The sequence below is a fragment of the Amblyraja radiata genome, chromosome 4, assembly GCF_010909765.2.
Source record: "Amblyraja radiata isolate CabotCenter1 chromosome 4, sAmbRad1.1.pri, whole genome shotgun sequence".
Classification (NCBI taxonomy): Eukaryota; Metazoa; Chordata; class Chondrichthyes; order Rajiformes; family Rajidae; genus Amblyraja; species Amblyraja radiata.
Window position 1 is genome coordinate 75,124,394 of NC_045959.1, and position 18,220 is coordinate 75,142,613.

The 18,220-nt window shown below is 43.5% G+C and overlaps 1 protein-coding gene across 1 annotated transcript in view; it reads right to left on the reverse strand.

The window, feature by feature from the left end:
* Window positions 1–1,681: 1,681 nt before the first annotated feature.
* The window catches only part of bpnt2 (3'(2'), 5'-bisphosphate nucleotidase 2), a 41,848-nt gene continuing 25,309 nt past the window's right edge, over window positions 1,682–18,220 (reverse strand). The window contains exons 3-5 of the mRNA XM_033019757.1: window positions 13,778–13,873; window positions 11,549–11,710; window positions 1,682–2,340 (exon numbers count right to left, since the gene is read on the reverse strand). Of these exons, the coding sequence (XP_032875648.1) occupies window positions 2,066–2,340; window positions 11,549–11,710; window positions 13,778–13,873 (533 nt within the window). The 3' untranslated portion in view covers window positions 1,682–2,065. The remainder of the gene's footprint in view (window positions 2,341–11,548; window positions 11,711–13,777; window positions 13,874–18,220) is intronic.

Sequence of the window (18,220 nt, forward strand, 5' to 3'; positions counted from 1 at the left end):
GACAAAATCCATCCCCTTATTTCAGAAAACCCGAGGGAACAAACCTGGGATTTCTGAAGTATCACATTGAATAAATGTTGAGTCCTCCACGAGATTTGTATACGGACAGCTTTTAGACACACTTAAGCCATGATATTAAATGTAATCTAAAGCAGAAGCATTATTTTCAAAGTGTAGGCAACCTAGTCATTAATAAAAATAAGATCATGTAACCACTGCAAGAGAAAAGCGGCAAATTAAAATACTTTCTAATCATGATCAAGCTGAGTAAGAATGCAAATCCAGAGCTGTCTAAAATCAATAAGTTACAAGATCTTAAAAATAACGATCACCTTTGGATTATACTTTACAATAAGAGCACACAAAAAACTACTTTAGTTCCACAAATACTTCTATTTACATAGAAAGGTTAAACCACTAAGTAACTATGAAGATTTGTCTGAAAATACAAATGGCATTTGGACAGATAGATGTTCAGAGCAAGTACGGATAAGAAGGAATCACAGCAAATCTAAAACACAAGATGTACGCCATTTTGTTGGGGCTATTCAATTGTGGACAGAATAACAACTATCTTCATTCCTGAAACTAAGGTCAAGACATTTTAGACTCAAATTTGATTCTCCCTACACGTTTTGCAATTGATTCCTTAAAGTTCACCTTCAAAATGTAAAATCAGACTGCTTGAACTGCAAGGTATATGTATATTGGATTGTTTTAATATATTAAAAAAAAATCTGAATTTTGATATAGCAGAATTCTGTAAGCTGCCATTGATTGATTAATTGGTAATATGCCACCCACAACAGTAACCAGCTATATGAATGTTACATGAGTGCACAAGTCTGTGCTGGGCTGGCCAATTTCAGTGGAACAGCAAAGGGCGATTCTCTGACTAGTTTCTAGCAGTATTCCAGTTCCTAATCACAAAGCAGTGGAGGCTGCTGGAAAAGCCAAATCACCATCACTCACTATCAATGATTGGTTCTTTAGTTTAGAGATGCAGCGCAGAAACAGGCCCTTTGGCCCACCGGGTCCGCGCCGACCAGCGACCCCTGCACATTAACACTATCCTTCACCCACTAGGGACAATATTTACATTTACCAAGCCAATTAACCTACAAACCTATACGTCTTTGGAGTGTGGGAGGAAATTGAAGATCTTGGAGAAAACCCACGCAGGTCACGGGGAGAACATACAAACTCTGCACAGACAGTACCCGTAGTCGGGATCAAACCCGGGTCTCCGGCGCTGCATTCACTGTAAGACAGCAACTCTACCGTATGGTATTCATGGTACCCAGGTTCAATTCTAAACACATAAAGCAGTGACTTTGAGAGAAATATGAAGAGATAAGGATGCAAAAAACATAAAAATTCCAGTGCACTAAGATCTTCCTACTTAATGTAGTCTTGCATGTCGAATCATTCATTATTGCCGAGCTATTTCGCAGTAATCATTTAAATAAAGCTGATTTGCCAAAATAAATAAACCAGGTTCAATTCAAATATGACCATGGAATACAATAGAATGATTACACTAGTTTTAAATCATTTACTGTAGGTTCAGGATCTTGGAATGCCACAAAAGAAAATGTTTTCGATATTTTCAAACCCTGTTTTTGGGAAGATTATTTATAAAATCCAGTTTTCTTTAACAGTACACTTCATCCAAACCGAGTTAGGAAAAATAAAAATCTAGCTCTTTAATAGTAGATTAAACTATAGATTGAATATAATAGAACTAGAATTACAAGTTTCATAATTCTACACCCATAACTTATTAACTTAAACATATAAACATTCACATGAATACATTAAATTTTGCTACTGTTTATACAAATCCAGCAAAACTGCTCACCTGCCCAAATTTGCAATTTTAAAATCAGGATTGGTCCTACTGTAACCCATTTCTTGCTCTGCAATGCCACCCACATCTATATTGTCATCTTCACACATATAAATCTGCTCAATGATTCCAAGCGCGTGATGATAAAGATTAAATCAGACCAATTATGAGCAAATTCTTTTTTGCTTTTACTCTCCAATAACTGGTTGGAAAGTTCTACTGTGTTTTAACAGATTTCAAATCTGGCATTTTGTCAAGCAATATTTTGTGAGAGACACCAATGCTGGCCAAAATTCCACCTTCATTCAACTCACTATCGGTATAGTCAATCGTGTTTCCTTGGAGAGTGGTCATTTGACCACCAAGTGCTTCCAAAACAGCATTGCCAGCACAGATGTCCCACTTCTTGATATTGGTTACATGCAGATACACGTCAGCATGGTCTGGTTGTTTTTCATCAGCAATATTCAGCAGGGACAGGACTTTATAACCTATAGAAAAATGTAAGATGTTAGTAAATATTCGCGAACAAACATTCAGTCAAGAATTTCCCCCTTATTCTACTCTCTTTACAACCAAGCCTAAGTACAGCTTTAATGTCACCTACAAATTTACTGACGACATCACTGTGGTTGGCCGATTCACCATTGTTGATGAGTTAGCCTACAGATGAGAGAAAGATCATCTGGTTGAGTGTTGCCGCAAGAACAACCTCATGCTCAATGTCAATAAGACCAAGGAACTGATTGTTGACTTCAGAAAGGGGAAGCCAAGAGACCATGCGCCAGTTTTTATTGGAGGATCAGTGGTCTAGAAAGTTAACAGCTTCAAATTCCTGGGCATTAATACCATAGATGACTTGTCCTGGGCCTAGAATACGGATGTAATCAAAAGCGGGTCACCGACACCTCTACTTTCAAGTTTAAAGAGACTCAGTATGTCTCTGAATACTCCAACAATGCTTTATAGATTAGATTAGATTCGATTCAACTTTATTGTCATTGCACATAGTACAAGTACAGGTACAACGAAATGCAGTTTTGCAACTAACCAGCGTGCAAAGTAGTAAAGTGCTGATTAAGACAATATATACAAATGAGTGTATGTACATAGGCATATACATATATACAGATAGTTGTTAAGGTTCAAAAGATTGACATGTACTATATTCTGGTGAATAAGAGCTTAACTGTAAATTATATAAACTATAAATAATACTGATGAGAGTGGGGGGGGGGGGGGGGGCGAGCGCCGGGCCTGTGAGTTCAGCAGGGTAATGGTGTTGGGGAAGAAGCTGCTCCTTAGCCAGCTGGTGCGAGACCTGAGGCCTCTGATGGGAGGAGGGCAAACAGCCCACTGTTGGGGTGCGAGGGGTCCTTAATGATTTTGCCAGCTCGTCTCAGACACCGTGTGCGGTGAAGGACAGCCATGGCAGGGAGCGGGGCACCGATGATGTGTTGAGCGGTTTTCCCCACCCGTTGCAGTGCCTTCCTGTCAGCTGTGGTGCAGCTGCTGTACCACACAGTGAAGCAGGTGGTCAGGATGCTTTCTATGGTACAGCGGTAGAAGTTGGACAGGATCTGAGGGGACAGGTGAGCTTTCTTAAGCCTCCTCAGAAAGTAGAGGCGCTGCTGCGCCTTTTTAATCAATTTGGTGGTGTTGAGGGACCAGGACAGATCCTCAGAGATGTGTACACCGAGGAATTTGAAGTTGGAGACGCGCTCCACCTCAGTCCCGTTTATGTGGATGGGGGTATGTCTGCTGCCTCTGGTCTTCCGGTATTCCACAATGATTTCCTTCGTCTTCTGTGTGTTGAGGACAAGGTTGTTGTTGGTACACCAAGCTGCCAGGTGCTGGACCTCCTCCCTGTAGGCTGATTCGCTGTTGTCACTGATCAGTCCTACCACCGTGGTGTCGTGGAGGAATTGTACAGTTTGATAGCCGCAGGGAAGAAGGATGGACTGTACAGAGACTAGACAGTAAACTGGACTGGTCCAAGAAAGCTGAGGCCCCGTGCAAGGGACAAAGCCGGCTGTACTTTTTGAGGAGGCTCTGTTCCTTCAACGTCCGCAGTAAGATGCTGCAGATGTTCTACCAATCGGTGGTCGCCAGTGCCATCTTCTTCGTTGCCGTGTGCTGGGGCAGAGGGGCGAAGGCTGCGGACGCCAATAGGATGAACAAACTCATCAGGAAGGCTGGCTCCGCCCTGGGGGCGGAGTTGGATTCATAGGAGGTGGTCTTGGAGGTCACTCCAATACAGCTCACTCCCTTCATGACACACTGGTCAACCCGAGGAGTACCTTCAGCAGCAGACTGGTTCTACCAAGATGCAGGACAGAACGCCACAAGAGATCCTTCTTCCCTGCGGCGATCAAACGGTACAATTCCTCCCCCTTCTGTCATGGGATAGACTGAGAATGACTCCCCCCCGCCCCCCAATCTTTGCATATCCCCAATCCTTTCCACTCGTCACTTTAATTTCATGTTTCATGTATTTTGTGTTTTTATGACTGTTGACAGATCAATTTCCCTCCTGGGATAATTAAAGTTCTATTGTATCGTATCGTACAAAGTTTCCTGATTAGTTGCTTCATGACCTTGTATGGCAATTCCAATGCACAGGAACACAAGAGGCTGCACAGAGTAGTGGACTCAGTCCTGTCCATCATGGGCACCGCCCTCCCCTCCATTTAAAGCATCTACATGAGGCACTACCTCAAGAAGGCATCTATAATTAAGAATTCCCACCGTGCACTTTTTTCACCACTGTCATCAGCCAGGAAATACAGACGCTTGAAGCTCGACACCACCAGTTTCAGAAACAGCCACTTCATACAATTGTGTAGGAAGGAACTGCAGAAGCTGGTTTCAATCAAAGATAGACACAAAAAGCTGGAGTAACTCAGCAGGACAGGCAGCATCTCTGGAGAGAAGGGATGGGTGACGAGACATCTCTCATTTCCCTTATCCCGACTTTAGACAATAGACAATAGGTGCAGGAGTCGGCCATTCATCCCTTCGAGCCATTCAATGTGATCATGGCTGATCATCCCCAATCCCCAACCCCGTTCCTGCCTTCTCAACATATCCCCTGACTCCGCTATATTTAAGAGCCCTATCTAGCTCTCTCTTGAAAGTATCCAGAGAACCGGCCTCCACCGCCCTCTTAGGGAAAGAATTCCATAGACTCACAACTCCCTGTGTGAAAAAGTGTTTCCTCGTCTCAGTTCTAAATGGCTTACCCCTTATTCTTAAACTGTGACCCTGGTTCTAGACTTCCCCAACATCGGGAACATGTTTCCTGCCTCTAGCGTGTCCAAACCCTTAATAATCTTATATGCTTCATAGAAACATAGAAAATAGGTGCAGGAGTAGGCCATTCGGCCCTTTGAGCCTGCACCGCTGATCATCCAACTTGGTATCCTGTTCCTGCCTTCTCTCCATACCCCCTGATCCCTTTAGCCACAAGGGCCACATCTAACTCCCTCTTAAATATAGACAATGAACTGGCCTCAACTAACTTCTGTGGCAGAGAATTCCAGAGATTCACCACTCTCTGTGTGAAAAATGTTTTTCTCATCTCGGTCCTAAAAGATTTCCCCCTTATCCTTAAACTGTGACCCCTTGTTCTGGACTTCCCCAACATCTGGAACAATCTTCCTGCATCTAGCCTGTCCAACCCCTTAAGAATTTTGTAAATTTCTATGATCCCCCTCAATCTTCTAAATTCTAGCGAGTACAAGCCGAGTCTATCCAATCTTTCATCATATGAAAGTCCTGACATCCCAGGAATCAGTCTGGTGAACCTTCTCTGTACTCCCTCTATGGCAAGAATGTATTTCCTCGGATTAGGAGACCAAAACTGTACGCAATACTCCAGGTGTGGTCTCACCAAGACCCTGTAAAACTGCAGTAGAACCTCCCTGCTCCTATACTCAAATCCTTTTGCTATGAATGCTAACATACCATTCGCTTTCTTCACTGCCTGCTGCACCTGCACGCCTACTTTCAATCTGGTGTACCATGACATCCAGGTCTCGTTGCATCTCCCCTTTTCCTAATCGGATTCCATTCAGATAAGTCTACTTTCCTGTTTTTGCCACCAAAGTGGATAACCTCACATTTATCCACATTATACTGCATCTGCTATGCATTTGCCCACTCACCCAGCCTATCCAAGTCACCTTGCAGCCTCCTAGCATCCTCCTCACAGCTAACACTGCCCCCCAGCTTCGTGTCATCCGCAAACTTGGAGATGTTGCATTCAATTCCCTCGTCCAAATCATTAATATATATTGTAAATAGCTGGGGTCCCAGCACTGAGCCTTGCGGTACCCCACTAGTCACTGCCTGCCATTGTGAAAAGGACCCGTTTACTCCTACTCTTTGCTTCCTGTCTGCCAGCCAGTTCTCTATCCACATCAATACTGAACCTCCAATACCATGTGCTTTAAGTTTGTATACTAATCTCTTATGTAGGACCTTGTCGAAAGCCTTCTGAAAGTCCAGATATAACACATCCACTGGTTCTCCCTTATCCACTCCACTAGTTACATCCTCGAAAAATTCTATTAGATTCGTCAGACATGATTTCATAAATCCATGCTGACTTTGCCCAATGATTTCACCACTTTCCAAATGTGCTGCTATCCCATCTTTAATAACTGACTCTAGCAGTTTCCCCACTACCGATGTTAGACTAACTGGTCTGTAATTCCCCGTTTTCTCTCTCCCTCCCTTTTTAAAAAGTGGGATTACATTAGCTACCCTCCAATCCTCAGGAACTACTCCAGAATCTAAAGACTTTTGAAAAATTATCACGAATGCATCCACTATTTCTGGAGCTACTTCCTTAAGTACTCTGGGATGCAGCCTATCTGGCCCTGGGGATTTATCGGCCTTTAATCCATTCAATTTACCTAACACCACTTCCCGGCTAACCTGGATTTCACTCAGTTCCTCCATCTCATTTGACTCCCGGTCCCCTGCTATTTCCGGCAGATTATTTATGTCTTCCTTAGTGAAGACAGAACCAAAGTAGTTATTCAATTGGTCTGCCATGTCTTTGTTCCCCATGATCAATTCACCTGTTTCTGACTGCAAGGGACCTACATTTGTTTTAACTAATCTTTTTCTCTTCACATATCTATAAAAACTTTTGCAGTCAGTTTTTATGTTCCCTGCCAGTTTTCTTTCATAATCTATTTTCCCTTTCCTAATTAAGCCCTTTGTCCTCCTCTGCTGGACTCTGAATTTCTCCCAGTCCTCTGGTAGGCTGCTTTTTCTGGCTAATTTGTATGCTTCATCTTTTGTTTTGATACTATCCCTGATTTCCCTTGTTATCCACGGATGCACTACCTTCCCTGATTTATTATTTTGCCAAACTGGGATGAACAATTGTTGTAGTTCATCCATGCAGTCTTTAAATGCCTTCCATTGCATATCCACCGTCAACCCTTTAAGAATCAATTGCCAGTCTATCTTGGCTAATTCACGTCTCATACCCTCAAAGTTACCTTTCTTTAAGTTCAGGACCCTTGTTTCTGAATTAACAATGTCACTCTCCATCCTAATGAAGAACTCAACCATATTATGGTCACTCTTGCCCAAGGGCCCACGCACAACAAGACTGCTAACTAACCCTTCCTCATTACTCAATACCCAGTCTAGAATAGCCTGCTCTCTAGTTGGTTCCTCTACATGTTGGTTTAGAAAACTATCCCGCATACATTCCAAGAAATCCTCTTCCTCAGCACCCTTGCCAATTTGATTCACCCAATCTATATGTAGATTGAAGTCACCCATTAAAACTTTTACCATTGTTGCACGCATTTCTAATTTCCTGTTTGATGCCATCCCCAACTCCACTACTACTGTTAGGTGGCCTGTACACAACACCCACTAGCGTTTTCTGCCCCTTAGTGTTTCGCAGCTTTACCCATATCGATTCCACATCCTCCAAGCTAATGTCCTTCCTTTCTATTGCGTTAATCTCCTCTCTAACCAGCAACGCTACCCCACCTCCTTTTCCTTTCTGTCTATCCCTCCTGAATATTGAATATCCCTGGATGTTCAGCTCCCAGCCTTGGTCACCCTGGAGCCATGGCTCCGTGATCCCAACTATATCATAGTCATTAATAGCTATCTGCACATTCAACTCATCCATCTTATTACGAATGCTCCTTGCATTGAGACACAAAGCCTTCAGGTTTGTTTTTACAACACTCTTACCCCTTATACAATTATGTTGAAAAGTGGCCCTTTTTGATTTTTGCCCTGGATTTGTCTGCCTGCCACTTTTACTTTTCACCTTGCTACCTATTGCTTCTACTCTCATTTTACACCCCTCTGTCTCTCTGCTCACACATTTAAGAAACCCTTTACCTTTAACTCCATCCTTGACTATCCCATTTGACACCTCACCCCCCTTATTCAGTTTCCCCTCTGCAATAAGATCCCCTTCTAAACTCCAGAGTATACAAGCCCAGCCGCTCCATTCTTTCAGCATATGACAGTCCCGCCATCCCAGGAATTAACATTGTGAACCTACCCTGCACTACCTCAATAGCAAGAATGTCCTTCCTCAAATTCGGGGACCAAAAGTGCACACAATACCTGGTTTGATCTCTCTAGGGCCCTATACAACTGCAGAAGGACCTCTTTGCTCCTATACTCAACTGTTATGAAGGCCAACATGCCATTCGCCTTCGTCACTGCCTGCTGTACCTGCATGCTTACTTCCATTGACTGATGAACAAGGACCCCCAGATCCCCTTGTACTTCCCCTTTTCCCAACTTGACATAATTTAGATAATAATCTGCCTTCCTGTTTTTGCTACCAAAGTGGATAACCTCACATTTATCCACATTGAACTGCCCACTCCCCCAACCTGTCCAAGTCGCCCTGCATTCTCATAGCATCCTCCTCACAGTTCACACTGCCACCCAGCTTTGTGTCATCTGCAAATTTGCTAATGTTACTTTGAATCCCTTCATCTAAATCATTGATGTATATTGTAAATAGCTGTGATCCCAGCACAGAGCCTTGCGGTACCCCACTAGTCACTGCCTGCCATTCTTAAAGGGACTCGTTAATCCCTACTCTTCGTTTCCTGTCGGCCAACCAATTTTCTGTCCATGTCAGCAATCTACCTCCAATACCATGTGCCCTAATTTTGCCCGTTTTCTCTCCTGCTCCTTTTTTGAAAAGTGGGATAACATTAGCTACCCTCCAATCCACAGGAACTGATCCTGAATCTATAGAACATTGGAAAATTGTCACCAATGCTTCCACAAGTTCTAGAGCCACTTCCTTAAGTACCCTGGGATGCAGACCATCAGGCCCTGGGGATTTATCAGCCTTCAGTCCCATCAGTCTATCCTACACCATTTCCTGCCTAATGTGGATTTCCTTCAGTTTCTCTCTCACTCAGATCCTCTGGCCACTAATACATCAGGAAGATTGTTTGTGTCCTCCTTAGTGAAGGCTGATCCAAAGTGCCTGTTCAACTCATCTGCCATTTCCTTGTTCCCCATAATAAATTCACCTTTTTACAGTCTTCAAGGGTCCAACTTTGATCTTAACTAATTTTTTCCTCTTCACATACCTAAAGAAGCTTTTACTATCCTGCTTTATATTCTTGGCTAGCTTACCTTCGTACCTCATCTTTTCTCCCCGTATTGCCTTTTTAGTTATCTTCTGTTGCTCTTTAAACATTACCGAATCCTCTTGCTTCCCGCTCATCTTTGCTACGTTATACTTCTTCCCTTTTATTTTTATACTGTCCCTGACGTACCTTGTCAGCCACGGTCACCCCTTACTCCAATTGGAATCTTTCTTCCTCTTTAGAATGAACTGATCCTGCACCTTCTGTATTATTCCCAGAAATACCTGCCATTTTTGTTCCACTGTCATTCCTGCAAGGGTATCTTTCCAGTCAACTTTGACCGGCTCCTCCCTCATGGCTCCATAGTCCCCTTTATTCAACTGTAACACTGACACCTCCGATCTACCCTTCTCCCTCTCCAATTGTAGATTAAACGTTACCATATAATGGTCACTACCTCCTAATGGCTCATTAACCTCGAGGTCCTTTATCAAATCCAGTTCATTACATAACACTAAATCCAGAATTGCCTTCTCCCTGGTAGGCTCTAATACAAGCTGCTCTAAGAATCCATCACAGAGGCACTCCATAAACTCCCTTTCTTGGGGTCCAGTACCAACCCGATTTCCCCAGTCTACCTGCATGTTGAAATCTCCCATAACAACCTTTGCTACATGCCAATTTTAACTCCCGATTGAACTTGCACCCTATGTCCAGGCTACTGTTTGGGGGCCTGTAGATAAGTCCCATTAGGGTCTTATTACCCTTACAATTCCTTAGTTCTATCCATACTGACTTCACATCTCCTATGTCACCCCTTGCAAGGGACTGAATTTCATTCCTCACAAACAGAGCTACCCCACCCCCTCTGCCCACCTGTCTGTCTTTTCGATAGGAGGTATACCCTTGAATATTCAGTTTCGAGCCCTGGCCCTCTTGCAGCCATGTCTCTGTAATTCCTACGACATCATACTTGCCAATTTCTAACTGAGCCTCAAGTTCGTCCACTTTATTTCTTATACTTCGCGCATTCATATACAACTCTTTGACCTCAGTATTCACCGCCCCTCTCGCAATTGGCCCTGACCGTACTCTCTTATCTCTTCTCGAACTTTCCTTCCCATTAATTCGGGAGTCTTTTGTAACTTTTCCTGTACCCTTCGAGCCAGCACCGTCATTCAATGTGATCATGGCTGATCATCCCCAATCAGTACCCCGTTCCTGCCTTCTCCCCATATCCCCTGACTCCGCTATTTTTAAGAGCCCCATCTAGCTCTCTCTTGAAAGCATCCAGAGAACCTGCCTCCACCACCCTCTGAGGCAGAGAATTCCACAGACTCACCACTCTCTGTGAGAAAAAGTGTTTCCTCGTCTGCGTTCTAAATGGCTTACTCCTTATTCTTAAACTGTAGCCCCTGGTTCTGGACTCCCCCCAACATCGGGAACATGTTTCCTGCCTCTAGCGTGTCCAAGCCCATAACAATCTTATATGTTTCAATGTTAAATTTAACAAAGGTTAAAATTAAATTTAACAAAGATCCCAAATCTCCACATTTTGGATTATTTTATTTTAAATCAGACAAGTATTTAGTCTGAAGAAGGGCCTCAACCCGAAACGCCACCCATTCCTTCTATTCAGAGATGCTGCCTGTCCCGCTGAGTTTCTCCCGCATTTTGTGTCCATCTTAAGTATTTTTGATCATTTGCTCTATATGTTCTCCATGTTCTGGATCCCCGACATCAGTTTTGCTCTGGAATTGGAACCAATCCTAAAACAGCAGTTCTTCAGGAACACTGCCCTCAGAGAAGCAGCATCCTCTGTAATTTGAAATTTATATTTTCCAATGTCAGGCATCACAGCTAATGGACAGACCGCACAGTGATAATGCTGAACGTGTATTGATTTCAACACTTCATCTTCTGATCAGGCAAAATCACCTTCCACTGATCTCATTACTGAGTTTCCACTAGATGAATTATAATCACCACCTTAAGTTGTGAAGTAGCTTAAATTTCAAACCACTTTCCTGAACTCAGTAAAATGTGAAAAATAAAAACTTCTGAAAATGCTGTATTTTTCATCCAATCTTACCTGCCCCTCCAGCTTCTCTAATGTCAGTGTCATTGCCAAATGCTTTCTGAGCAAATGCTTTACCAGTGCCTGTATGTGATCGGGAAATTATAACTTTGGGATTATTCTCATTGTACGATTTGCGCAGGCTCACGTTTGATCCTCCATGTACCATTGCCCATGCTGTCAGAGAGAAAATTATCATTAAGACAAACAAGTAGCTCTAGTTTGGGCAGAATGCATTTAAATAAATTAAAATACTTTTTTAAGTTGTATGCAAAATCATGAGAGGAACAGACCAGGTAGATACGAAAGATACTAGAGTGGAGAAAGATGATTCACTCCTGCAAAATCCAATGGACTGACGTGTAGTACGCAACGGAGCATAACTTCCGCCATTTCAGTAAACCCGACCCGACTTCAGTTATGCCTCCTTCGCCCTGCTCCGTGTGTGTGCGTGTGCGTGTGCGTGCGCGTGGGCGTGTGCGTGTGTGTGTGTCGGAGTCTGAGTGGAGAAGCGCTGGCACCAAGAGCGAGCGTACGCACGGACAGACGGATGAAAGCAAAGATCATAGAGCGGAATAGGTGACATTTCGGATCGAGACCCTTCTTCAGACTGACAGTCAAGGGAAAGGGAAACGGGAGATATAGGCATATCTTCCATTCATTTGTCCTTAGTACCGTCTATATCTCTTGTTCCTCTTTCCCCTGACTCAGTCTGAAGAAGGGTCTCGACCCGAAATGTCACTTATTCCACTCTATGATCTTTGCTTTCGTCCGTCTGTCCGCACGTTCGCTCGCTCTTGGTGCCGGCGCTTCTCCCCTCAGACTCACACACACAGCATGTCGGGCAGATTGGTGCGGGCCGAGACCAGGAGCAGGGCGAAGGATGACATCAAACGGGTCATGGCAGCAATTGAAAAAGTACGGAAATGTTAAGGGGGAAATTTAAAAAACACCCGAAGGAAATAGATCTTTAACAAAAAAAGGGGGGCCGGCGATCGCTCCATATCCATGTCAGAGGGAAGGATAGCTTGAGTGGGTGCAGGATTTTCTGGAGCTCCTTCCTAATGGCAATATTTTGTATGTTCAAAGTTAATAAGGAAGACTAGGCAGGAATATCAAAATGATCACCTGCAGCTGAGAAAAAAAAAAGATGATTTATGTGGTATTTGGTAAAATAATAGCAATATGAAGACGCCATGACCAAAGCAAAGATATTAGAGCGGAGACGGAAGCCAGTTACAGAAATGGCGCTAAAGTTTACCCATGACCTACTATGGCTTTTTCGTCGAATGGACTATCTTGCTCCGCTATTGTATCTTTGGTAGATACACAGTAGCCTCTTGCACAGAGTAGGGGAATCGAAAACCAGAGGGCATAGGTTTAAAGCGAGGGAGAAAATATTTAATTAGAACCTGTAGGGTAACTTTTTTCTCACAAAGGGTGGAGGGTGTATGGAACGAACTGCTGGAGGAGGTAGTTGAGGCAGGTACTATTGTAATGTTTAAGAAACATTTAGACAGGTTCATGGATAGGACAGGTTTAGATGGATACGGACCAAACGCAGATAGGTGGGACAAGTGTGTGGGAAATGTGTAAGAAGGAACTGTAGATGCTAGTTTAAACCGAAGCTAGACATAAAAACGCTGGAGTAACTCAGCGGGGCAGGCAGCATCTCTGGAGAGAGGGAATGGGTGATGTTTTGGGCCGAGTCTGAAGAAGGGTCTCGACACGGAACGCAACCCATTCCATCTCCCCAGAGTTGCTGCCTGTCCCACTGAGTTACTCCAGCTTTGTGTATATCTTCAGTGTATGGGAAATTTTGGCTGGTGCAGGCAAGTTGGGCCAAAGAGTCAGTTTCCACACTGTAAGACTATGACTCTACAAGGACATCTTGTGGCTTGATTAAAACAGTGAAGTTTTGGTGTAAGTATTTGTAAGCTGAGAACTTTGGTTAAAACTCCACAAATATGAAGGGATTAAAATTAAAAATCAATCCATCATAAAAGAGCATAAGGGAAAAATTGAGACAATCTAATTCAGGTAACGGTTATATTCCTAAATTACTTTACCAAATTAATTACAAACATTTTATATTACTATGAATTGTGAAAAACAAAAAATATAAATATTAGGAAATATTAGAAATATATATATATACACACATTAGGAAAGCTGGTAAGAAGGATAAATAACAAGGTACAAACTTTATTAAACTGGATTTTCAAATGTAATTGCTTTCCATACCTGTAAAATCAGCAAATGGCTTATGTATTACTCCAATAATTGGTTTCCCATTCACGGCTACACACACCATTGTGGTGACGTATTGCAAAAGTTTTTCTACATAAAGGTGAAAACAATAAGTAATTTATTAATATGCATGTGCTGGAACATTAAAATGTTGATTTCCCATTTTGTTGCATTCCCAATGGCATACAATCACTAGCTATAATTATAGATTTCTTTTTAAGGCAACCCTGGACATACTCAAGTGAGGTGACAAATGGACGACCTTTTAGTTCCCAATGTTCTTACACTGTAGCATATAGAGAGAATAGAAACAATTGACTTATTCAGGTATCAGCAGACTGAAAATCATATTTCATTAGCAGATTCAGGTGGGGTTAGGTTGTGATATTGTGTTCGACTCTGAAAACCATTCAAAGGCGGGGACAGATATTTTGTTTCAGGCACTTAATTTGATGTTCTGCAGAACAGAGGCTGGTGTCAGATCTGACTAAACCACTTAAACCTATATTGCTTGTAGCTGTTCTTGTTGTGTTCTCCATTAACAACTGCAAACAGTTCCAATGTCCCGCCTCTGGCATCCCTTCTTCTCATTTAAATCAAATGTCTAATGTTTCATCAGTCCTTGTTCCAAAGTCAAGTTTTTCTTCACCTTTCCCCCTAGTGTCTGTTCCAGCTCCTCCTTCCCTCGATTCCATTTCCACTAAATTGATCTATGCCTTCAGTAGATGTTGTAAATAGCTGCTTTACCTCAAATTCAATATCTCCTCTACTTCAAATCATTATCCCCCTCAAAACTCTCAACCCTCCTCTGTTTCAAATGATCACTCTTGTTAATCTCATATTCTTCTCAAAAGTCTTTGGAGTTATTGAGGGCTCCCAAAACAGCTCTGATCAAAATGAGCAACAGTGTTTAATGTAATTGAGGCAAAGGCAACTTATCCCTTCACCACCTTTTATGATTTGACTACAGCCTTTTAAACGGCCACTTTACCATTCTCCAACACACCTCCACTAGGGTCCTGCTCAATTAGTCCTGTTCTGAACGAACCAATAAGTAACCAACAATCCTCCTCCTTTTCCTGGCCTATAACCTTTGATCTAATTAGCTTTTACTTCACGTTTATAAGCTGCCCCTTGACAAACTACCAGCAGAGAGGGATGAAATGCAGTAAAAGGACGCATGGCAGGAATTACAAACATGATAAAAAGCTAGGGATGATAAATTATACACAGCAGGTCTCAGTCTAATACTAATCTAGCTCAGCAAGATGACAAATTTACAGGCAAATTATATTTTACATTCTGTATAGGAAATCAGTTAAAGATTACAAAATTGCTCTGGTTAAATAACCTCAATTCCGATTTATTTCCCCTTAATCTTTCTTTCATTTTTAATAAGCCTATTCTCCAATGACTTTCATGTGATTTTTTTTCTCTACTTTTTAAACTACCCATTCTGATTATAAAACAGCTGAAAGGAATTTTTAATAGAATAGTTCTCAAAATTCATATTCTTTTAAATTAGTACATCTTTTAATTTACATGAAAGGCACTATAAGACCGGAATTAAAATTCAAGTTTAAGAATAAGGGGTAGGCCATTTAATAATAATGATAATAATGGATGGGATTTATATAGCGCCTTTCTAATACTCAAGGCGCTTTACATCACATTATTCATTCACTCCTCAGTCACACTCGGTGGTGGTAAGCTACTTCTGTAGCCACAGCTGCCCTGGGGCAGACTGACGGAAGCGTGGCTGCCATTCTGCGCCTACGGCCCCTCCGACCACCACCAATCACTCACACACATTCACACACATGCAAAGGTGGGTGAAGTGTCTTGCCCAAGGACACAACGACAGTATGCACTCCAAGCGGGATTCGAACCGGCCACCTTCCGGTCGCCAGCCGAACACTTAGCCCATTGTGCCATCTGTCATCCCATTTAGGACTGAGATGAGGAAAGACTTTTTCATCCAGAGTTGTGAATCTGTGCAATTCTCTGCCACAGAAGGCAGTGGAGGCCATTTCACTGGATGTTTTCAAGAGAGAGTTAGATGTAGCTCTCAGGGTTAACGGAATCAAGGGATATGGGGAGAAAGCAGGAAAAGAGTACTGATTTAGGATGATCGGCCATGATCACATTGAATGGCAGTGCTGGATCGAAGGGCCAAATCACCTACTCCTGCACCGATTTTCTATGTTTCTATGTTTCATATTTACATGTGAACTGTTGTCTGTAACAATATCAGTCTTTGGTCACCAGATTTACTAGATTATATCCCAGAAACGACACAATACCCCAAAAACTCACTCCTTTTCCATCTCCCAATCCACTATTCCTTGTTTACTAATTTCCATCTGCATGCTTACTTTCGTTCATCAGTCAATAAAAGCGTGCAGGTACAGCAGGCAGTGAAGAAAGCAAATAGCATGTTGGCCTTCATAACAAGAGGAGTTGAGTATAGGACCAAAGAGCTCCTTCTGCAGTTGTACAGGGCCCTAGTGAGACCACACCTGGAGTATTGTGTGCAGTTTTGGTCTCCCAATTTGAGGAAGGACGTTCTTGCTATTGAGGGAGTGCAGCGTAGGTTCACCTGGATGGCGGGACTGTCATATGTTGATAGAATGGAGCGGCTGGGCTTGTATGCTCTGGAATTTAGGATGAGAGGATATCTTATTGAAACATATAATATTATTATGGGTTTGGACACGCTAGAGGCAGGAAACATGTTCCCGATGTTGGGGGAGTCCAGAACCAGGGGCCACAGTTTAAGAATAAGGGGTAAGCCATTTAGAACGGAGATGAGGAAATACTTCTTCACACAGAGAGTTGTGAGTCTGTGGAATTCTCTGCCTCAGAGGGCAGTGGAGTCTGGTTCTCTGGATGCTTTCAAGAGAGAGCTAGACAGAGCTCTTAAAGATAGCGCAGTCAAGGGATATGGAGAGAAGATCAGTGGATGATCAGCCATGATCACATTGAATGGCTGGCTCGAAAGGCCGAATGGCCTACTCCTGCACCTATTGTCTATCTGCATTCTCATATCTTACCTCTAATGGATTCTACTTCCAACCATCATTTCATACTTTTTAACAAAATATCCATACTGTATTCTTTCTTACCCAAATCCAATCTACCAGCATAAAGTGCCTTCAAAGAAACCCAATATCCTATAATCAAAATGTCCTCTTTCTTGACCACATATGTGGCCATTTTGGCCCATCGAGTCTATGCTGGCTCTCAGAGCAATCCAATTGCTTCACAAACCTTAACCTATTTTCCGTGCGTTTTCCGTCAACTCCCTCCAGATTCTATTATTCACCTATACTGAGGGGGCGCCATCGAGTGTGGCTGCCCAGCCTGCAGCTGTCCGTCCTTTCACCCTTTAAAACATTTTTTAGTATGTTAAAAACTTTCGTTTGGAGGTCTAATCTTTTTTATGTAGGGGGTTGGGGAGGGGAGGGGGAAACTGCATTTCTCAGTCCCTGGTAGACAGAAATGCTGGAGAAACTCAGCGGGTTAGATTAGATTAGATTATATCCTTTATTTGTCATTCAGACCTTTCGGTCTAAACGAAATGTTGTTGCCTGCAACCATACATATAATAATAAACAACAAAACACATAATAAACACAAATTAACATCCACCACAGTGAGTTCACCAGGCACCTCCTCACTGTGATGGAGGCAAAAGTCTTAAAGTTACTGTCTCTTCCCTCCTCATTCTCCCTCTGCGCTGAGGCGATATGTTGTTACCCCACCGGGCGATGGTAGTCAGTCCCGCGGCTCAACCGAGCTCCGCGAACGGGCCGGTTCAAGCTCCGCGGCCCGGGGTGGTCGAAGCTGCCGCCCTCCAGTCCAGCGGACGCAGCTGTTGCCGAGGGAGCTCCGGAAAACAGGCACCAGCCTGTGACCTGCGAGCTCCCGACGATGTCGTCCACTGGCCCGCCTCAGCCACCGGAGCACCGTCTCAGCCCCGAGTCGGGCCGCCCTCACCGGGGCGCCGTCTCAGCCCCGAGTCGGGCCGCCCTCACTGGAGCGCCGTCTCAGCCCCGAGTCGGGCCACCCTCACTGGAGCGCCGTCTCAGCCCCGAGTCGTGCCGCTGCCACTGGAACGCCGGAACGCGGCCGCAGCTCGAAGACGGCCAGCCTCGCGTTGCAAGTCCTGGCTGACTCTGCTTCCGGAGCCTCGAGGTCGGTCGCAGTTGGAGGCCGCCAGCTCCGCCATTAGGCCTCAGTGCAGACGGAGGCAGAGAAGGGGGGATACGACAGAAAGAGTCGCATTCCCCCAAAGGGAGAGACAGAAAACCATGTTTCAGCCCCCCCCCCCCCCCACACATAACACAACCTAATAACTAAAATTTGACTAAAACAAGACAACAAAAACAACATTAAAAAAAAAGACAGACGGACTGCAGGCGAGCCGCAGCCGTT